This window comes from Chrysochloris asiatica, unplaced genomic scaffold (genome assembly GCF_000296735.1).
Source record: "Chrysochloris asiatica unplaced genomic scaffold, ChrAsi1.0 scaffold00138, whole genome shotgun sequence".
NCBI classification, from domain to species: Eukaryota; Metazoa; Chordata; class Mammalia; order Afrosoricida; family Chrysochloridae; genus Chrysochloris; species Chrysochloris asiatica.
The window spans coordinates 7,142,007-7,149,718 of NW_006408656.1; the positions used below are offsets into that span (position 1 = coordinate 7,142,007).

Below are 7,712 nucleotides of genomic sequence, written 5' to 3' on the forward strand. Positions count from 1 at the left end.
ACACACTGAATGACCTAGTTGATTTTTTAAGCATAAAATGTGTTAAACGCTTCAAAAAATTTTTTAAAATTTTTTAAAAGACAAAATTGAAATTTCATTAGAGATGATTACTTCCAAGTCTTTGGTTTGGCATGGAAATCTTTTGATTGCCAGACAGAATCATGTCTTCCATTTCTTTTATCTCTGGTGGTGATTTTTCTTAAAACTGTCCTAGTGTTTTCATTCTGTTCTTATTTACCTGAAAGCATGATTATTCTATTCGTACTAACACTTTCTTGTTTTAGAAGAAATAGCTAGCCATTTACTACTCCTTTATTACCTACCACTAGTTTCTATTGAGTCATTGTCTAACTCATGGCCACCCCATCCATGCATAGTAGAACTGTACTCCATAGTGCAAGTTGCCAGACCTTCTTCTGAGATATCTCTAGGTAGATTTGAACATCCAGCCTTTTAGTTACTAGTCAGGCACTTACTGATCCTTTAGGGATCCGTAAAATCTGGCAAGGGAATTTCTTCTTATTCCCTGTCTTTCTTTTGCCCTCAACCTAGAGAGAAGGGGGTGATAACAGGGCAATTTTAGAACAAGGTGAGAATCCTGAAGGCTGACCTGAATTATCTGTTTTCTCTTAGACACCTTGGTTCTGGGACACCCGACAGTGCTGGCATAGCTATCCATATCAGGTAGGATCTGAGCCTTTTCAAGACAGGGGTCTTGTGTGTGTGTGTAAGGTCGGGTGGGGGAGAGTGCATGCCAGTCTCAGGACAGATGGCACATTTTCTTGGTGTTCATGATGGATTAAGGACTAAGTCACTTGAGTCATATTTCCAGGATATCTGTTTTTGGGGCTACTGTAGCAGTGAAATTCAGCAATTTAGTTCCAGGTTCTTGCCTTTATATCCACCCTAACTGGATTGCGATGGGGGAAGAAGCTTCCTGGTACTTATTGGTCCAGGTGTCCCTTTTATATCAAAGATAACTTGAAGTTCCCTTACGAGTATCCTTGTTCTAAGCTATACTAGAAAAATGTCAGGGAACTGCTAAAAGGGTTAAAGAGAAGACGACCAGAGCATAATTTAATCCTCTTAAAAGCACTAATTGCTTAAATTCTAGACACACTGATTTGGGTGTACCATAGTATACATTAACCTTATTTGATCTCTAAAAGCGGAAAGCCAAAGTATGTATGAAGAAGGACAGAAAGACGAAGTTTAAGTCACACCAGTGCAAAGTCTCTCCTGTCTTGGATGATGATGAGGGAGGAAGGATATTTCTAATCTGAGTATTGGTCTTGTAAAAAACAAAAACGTTTCTTAGATAGATTGTATCTTTGACTACCTGGTGCATCTAAGGTATAACTGCTTTTTTTCTTTCTTCCAGCCTCTTACGAGTGGGCTTTATTACTATTATACCATGGAATTGGCCTTCTATTGGTCTCTTATGTTTTCTCAGTTTACAGATATTAAAAGAAAGGTAAGGACATTTGCTCCCTTAACTCCCTAACTAATTGCATCCTCATTTGTTATGCATTCTTTGCCCTGACTGAAAGAGGGAGAACTAAATTTGATGGATTTATCACTGTTTGTAATGTTCCCAGAAATGAGACTTGAAAAAGTATATTGAAGACAGTCAAGGTAAATCAGAGTGAAACAGCTAGCTAGGAATCATACCCTTTTCCTTTTTCTTTAATGTTCTTAAATGTCTAAGGCTCAGGAAACTAGTCAAAATTTGGGATATCAAGGTCTAGCTAAGAGAAAAGATTTGATTCCAGGAGAACTAGATCTGGTTTAGTGACCTTAGGGACTCTTGCTCTGGTCTTCCTTCTTGGTGGCCTTACTTCTCAAAGAATGTCAGCGTGAAGGGGTTTTAAATTCTTTACTTCTTCTTGCTGTTGTTAAGGAAGCAAAGATTTAAAGAAGTAAATTGACTTACCCACATAGTAACAGAATTGGAATAACTTAAATTTTTTATAACCAGATAGAAAAGGTAGAATCTTTACATTTTCATTGGTGTTCCTGACATAATGTAGTCCCACCACCTCCAACCCTGATCTCTTGTTAACTCATGGTCACCTTTGGTAAGGAAAACTCATGTTAGGATTTATGGGAATAGGTTGAGACAAATCTGGGTCATTAGTTGTTATTTAACCTAGAAGCTTGATAATTCATAGGGAGCCTTTCACCTTCCTGTGGTCATGAAACACAGGTCCCTCACTTGGTAAAATTTTATAATAATGTTTTTAATATGTGTAAACCCATCACTCAAACTTACAAACTAGACCATATTAATACCATTTTATCTGCCTATGTGGAGACCATATACTTTTCATCCTTCTGTCTCTGACCCAAATTCACATACTCTTTCTCACCCTCTGCCCCTCACTGGACTGAGAAATATTTATTAACTCAGAGCTTTTCCAAGGTCTAGTGTGGTTACAAACCGCAAGGCCAGCAGTTCGAAACTACCAGCTGTTCCACGGGAGAAAGATGAGGCTTTCTGCTCCCGTAAGATTTACAGCCTCGGAAACCCTGTACAGGGTCGCTATGGATCGGAATCGACTCCATGGTACATAACAACAACAAGAACCTTAGCTTTAAGTATGAAACCAGGTAGTGTTTCTAGTAATACTGATTCTTTAGCCAATGTGAATTTCTTCTGAAACTTTTTGGAAGGGTTTAGCCTAGTCACTGTACAACTCTCTTCTTTCTGTTACAACCCTTTGGCTGAAACTTCCTTCATCAAAGCAGAATAATTTTAGAATCTTGGGTCTGTCTAAGACTTGTGTGTCCTACTGCCACCTGGGAATTTAGTCCCAAGTGTCAGTTCAGCATCCATGCTCTACATAGCCTGCAACTATCCAGAACATTGCTCTTTTCTCTGCTTGGAGCTATATTAAAGTGGACTCTGGGTCAGTGGCTCTGTAGGTAGTATTCCCCTAAGAGGGAACCTAAAGCAAATGGAACCGCTAAGGGATCCTCAGGGATCATTGTGTTAGCTAGCATCTCTATAGCCTTGCCCTTACCTGCCTCTTTGATTTTCATTCCTTCCTAGGACTTCCTGATCATGTTTGTGCATCACTTGGCCACCATTGGGCTCATCACTTTCTCTTATATCAACAACATGGTTCGGGTTGGAACTCTAGTCATGTGTCTACATGATGCCTCAGACTTTTTGCTGGAGGTGAGACATAATCCATCTTTCCTCATTATTTCTTTCTCTCCTTTCCTTCCTAAGTGAAAAGTGGCATTCTTCTCCCTCTCATTCTTATATTCCCTTCTCCAGGCAGCCAAGCTGGCCAATTATGCCAAGTATCAGAGGCTCTGTGACACTTTTTTTGTGATCTTCAGTGCTGTATTTGTGGTCACTCGTCTAGGAATCTATCCATTCTGGTAAGTGCTAGAGCTTAGAACTGTGATAAATATGTGGCTAATGATTCATTTTAGCAATTTAGGGAAGAGAACTTCAAGAATCCTATTTCCTTGCCTTTACCTTGGCCTAACCTGACCCTCAATGGACTGACTCAGTTGCCTTGCACAGTATTTCTAGCAGTGTTATGATACACTCTTATAGTACCCAACTCACTTGACTTTTGGCTTTCCTGACTCTTTTTTTTTTTACTGTTTTATTGTGAATTATGTGATAGTTTACATGGGAGAACATTAGCTTTACATTTATCCTATTGTATATCATTTCATTGCCATGGTTACAATTCCCTCCATTCATCATCAACCAACCAAAAGGTATTATTCCCTGCAAGCCTGCCCCTGAGTCATCAGCACATAATCCCTCTCCTTCTCTGGGTCTAGAGTCCCCAGCTGCTCCATCTTTCCACGTCATCATCTCTGCCTCCATCTCTGGCATTACTGTTTCTCTGGGTAGGGTCCCGCACTCTGCTCTTTTCCCTTGATGGTTCTAGGGACCTCGGCTCCTGGACTGCATAGTGAATCACTCCCCTCCTTTTGCTATAAAATGTCCACCTTTACATTTCCAACCCTCTCAGTCAGTCCTGATAACAGTTATTCACCATTGTACCACAAGGGACCTATCCCCATTTCCTTTCATCAGCCCTGCCCAGACAAATTGGTTACTACTCAGTGGAGATTCTACCTTCCACTGCACCCTCTGGATCTAGGCTCCCTCTTGAAAGCTTTTAAACCAGTCACTTCTTACCTTTGTAGCCCCCTCCCCCACTCTCACCCCCCATTTTGGGTAGCCTGTGTCCTTCTGACTCATTTTTGAGGAATGATTCTTATTTTATGCCAAAGTAATTCCTTTAGTTTCCTTTACACTAATCACAACATTCTCAGATTCTTCTTGTTATATCTGTGTTCTCTACCCTCTTCTCCACCCTAAACAGCACAGATTCTCATACCCCTCTTTCAGTGACTCAGTGGACTGGAGAATTTGCTTAGTGTGAAGAAATTTCAGTATGCTTCTGAAGATCTGAGTAATTTCTAGAACAAAGATCCTGCTGCCATCCCAACTTTGTGAAACTGCATACTTAAAGTGATTAACAGGACTTAAAGCCATCAGCTCTTAAGATTCATATGTCTTCTAATATTCCTTTCTCACTGGATGAAGATCTCTGGAACTTCAACTGATATAAGATATGGAGGGAAATTCACTTAAGGCTCTGTTTCCCAGGAAACTCAGCTTTATCCCTATCTGCCTAGCTTGGATTCTAGAATCTGACTGTTGCCTTCCCTCTTCTAGGATCCTGAACACAACCCTCTTTGAGAGTTGGGAAATAATCGGTCCCTATCCCTCCTGGTGGCTCTTCAATGGCCTTCTCCTGATCCTACAGGTTCTGCATGTCATCTGGTCCTACCTAATTGCACGAATTGCTTTCAAAGCCTTGATCCGAGGAAAGGTAAGGATGAAAGATGACTTCTTTCTTTGTTCTTATTTGGAGGTCAGTAGATCTTCTCTTTCCATTTAACCTAGGAAGTCTTGTTTACAAAATCATAACAAGCAAAAATGTTACGGCTGCAAAGTTTTTTCCTTTGAGTATGGATGTTTAGTTTCTTAAGACATGTCTTAGATGCAAAAGGAAGGATGTACTTCTTCCTGGCCCTTAGGAATGGCTGTTGTTAAAGAAAAAGTAAGAGTCAGGAGTTTGGAAGATGACCTCAACCATTTCCTAGTCCCCTATACAGGGTCGCTATGGGTCGGAATCGACTCGATGGCACTTAACAACAACCTGACTACTTCAGCATCGATGGACTCAAGCGTGGCAACACTAGTGAGGTTGGCCCAGGATTGGGCAGTGTTTCGTTCTGCTGTGCATAGGATTGCTATGAGTCGGTACCAACTCGATGGCAGCAACAACCTAACTAACTGCTTCAGTTAATTTCCTATTTTCATTTTTAGCATGGGAACTTTGTTTCAAAGGAAATCATATATAAAACTAAAAGATATAAACTATAAAAACAGCTGTTAAGTTGACTTCATGGTGAAATGGTAGTTCACTAGCCTCTCCAGGATAACCACATTGTGATGTTTCAAGGGACTAAGCACCTACCTCATCTTCCCCTTGATGTATGAGGCAGCTGTCTAACTGAAGTAGGTATTTAGGCTTTCAGATCCCCATCTTAAGCCAAGATCCCAAGAGCGCAAAGAAAAGTGCCATTATATAAAACTAATAATTAAATTTGGCAAGTTCTAAAGCAGTCAGACTGTGCTTGACCCAAGAGCTGAGGATAATAATAATCAGCTTCAGTAATAAGAATACCAAGAAGAAGAGGTTCTTCTAGAAGGAGGCACTGACTCTAAGACAATAGGGTAGAGTGTACCCCAGACATATATATTTATATATATGTATAATCTCTTGTGTCATTGTTCCTTATGGCTGCTCTTGATTTTAGAACTTGCTCAGTGTGCTTGTGTATCTTGCTATGGCTACTGGATATCTCTTGTCTCTCCTGCTTTTCTTTCCTGACCAGGTGACTTATCCAGGAAGGATTAGACCCAGACTCTGTACTCTTCACTCTTTTCTCACCTCCTTCCTTTTTTCTATGCCTGGTGGGAGCTGGACAGTTTCATCTCTTGCATGTAAGTGTATCTGTGCTTCTAGTATTCAGTGAAGCATGTCTGTCTGAATGTGATTCTCTTCCTTCCTGCTCTCCTTTCTGTTCCCCTGTGTTTGTCTCAGAGCATGCCCTCTCCCCTGACCTTGCTGACTGGAGTTGAATCCACCAGATTCTTTTCCTAAATTGAGAAGAGTTGAGTCTACATTTTTTTAAAGCCTCCCTTTACCTCAAATCTAGAGATACTGCCTTCTGATGGAAATTTCCTAAAGATTAAGTAACCAATTAGCTTTCTGGGTTGAGAGGTCAATAGCTATGAATCTTAGAGCTAATCCAAAGTAAGTGTGTACCCTTCTGTGGCAACAACAATTGTATCTTTGTTCCTTTTTGACCTCTTCCCTTCTTTCCTTATGCAGTCCTTGGTTTTTGTTTTTTTTAAAAAAGGGACTATTGTGCTTGACATGCAAGATAGTTTGGGTTGAGAATCAAACTCTTTATTTGAAAATACAAAATAAAAGGCTGAGATTCAAACTCACAGATAGTAGCATGATTGGGACCGGGATTCTTTTCCCATTGATTGCCATTCCCCTTTTCTTTTTAAAATACTATATATCTTGGGGATGCTGAAGTTGTATAAGAAAAGTAAGTTTTCTGTTGGGAAAGGCGAGAGTACCAGGGAAAGGGTAATGATGATAGTTGAATGCAGGAATAGTAGAACTACTGGAAGAGGCCCATATTTGAGTCAACTTTGGTATAAAAGTTCAGGATCACCAACATGAATAACTGCAGTGGCAAAAACCACCAGAGGATAAAAGCATTGAAGACAACCACATGTTTCTTGTATTGGCCTTTGAAGGGAAGAAGAGAAAGAGTATGTGGAGTTTCTTTCAAATCTAAACTGAAGACTCATTGAATGATTTTGGCTCTCTTAGGCTGATCCTGAGAAAGAAAGACCTCACTTGCAAAGCAGCTTCTTTCTATTCCATAGAGAAGAAAATCAGAGATGACAAGAAAGAATCAGAAAACAGGCAAAAAAAAAAATCAGAACAGTTGCCATAGTTCAGATAATACTTTTAAGTCAGGTGTCACCTAAAGTAGACCAAACAGGAGCAGTACCCAAATGTAGGTTCTGAGGGCTCAATCTGTTGTATATTATCTCCAGAAAAGTTCTGTCCTCACCTTCCTGCCTTTGGCCCCCAACCCACCTAGGTGTCTAAGGATGATCGCAGTGATGTGGAGAGCAGCTCAGAGGAAGAAGATATGAGCAGCACAAAAAGTCCCTGTGGCAGCAGTTCCAGCAATGGTGCCAATCGGGTGAATGGTCACATGGGAGGCAACTACTGGGCTGAAGAGTAAGATGGTTGATATGGGGACTTCAGTACAAATGGACTTAGAGGACCACTGGCAACCTACTCTTCCTGGGCCTCCCCACATTTACACTTCTGTGACTAGGGGAACTACAGGGCACTGAAGAGAATCAAGCAAATATTTTCACATAAAAAAACAAAACAAAAACAACTCTGCCATTTTGTATTTAATAGCCTCCAGGTCCTTTCAATAATATTATTGGCTCTGTGTGTGTGTTTCTGCATGTGCACATGCACATGTGCATTTGTGCATATGTATGAAGTTAATTGCCTGGCTAAGGGCACATTTCTGGACTGGGCCCACTGGGCTTTGAGTTC

The 7,712-nt window shown here is 40.5% G+C and overlaps 1 protein-coding gene across 1 annotated transcript in view; it reads left to right on the plus strand.

Annotated features, from left to right (window-relative positions):
• Positions 1-7,706, plus strand: part of CERS5 (ceramide synthase 5) — a 60,502-nt gene extending 52,796 nt beyond the window's left edge. The window contains exons 5-10 of the mRNA XM_006870056.1: positions 634-684; positions 1,382-1,474; positions 3,053-3,181; positions 3,284-3,390; positions 4,715-4,871; positions 7,237-7,706. Coding sequence (XP_006870118.1) covers positions 634-684; positions 1,382-1,474; positions 3,053-3,181; positions 3,284-3,390; positions 4,715-4,871; positions 7,237-7,383 — 684 coding nt within the window. The 3' untranslated portion in view covers positions 7,384-7,706. The remainder of the gene's footprint in view (positions 1-633; positions 685-1,381; positions 1,475-3,052; positions 3,182-3,283; positions 3,391-4,714; positions 4,872-7,236) is intronic.
• The last annotated feature ends 6 nt before the right edge of the window (positions 7,707-7,712 follow it).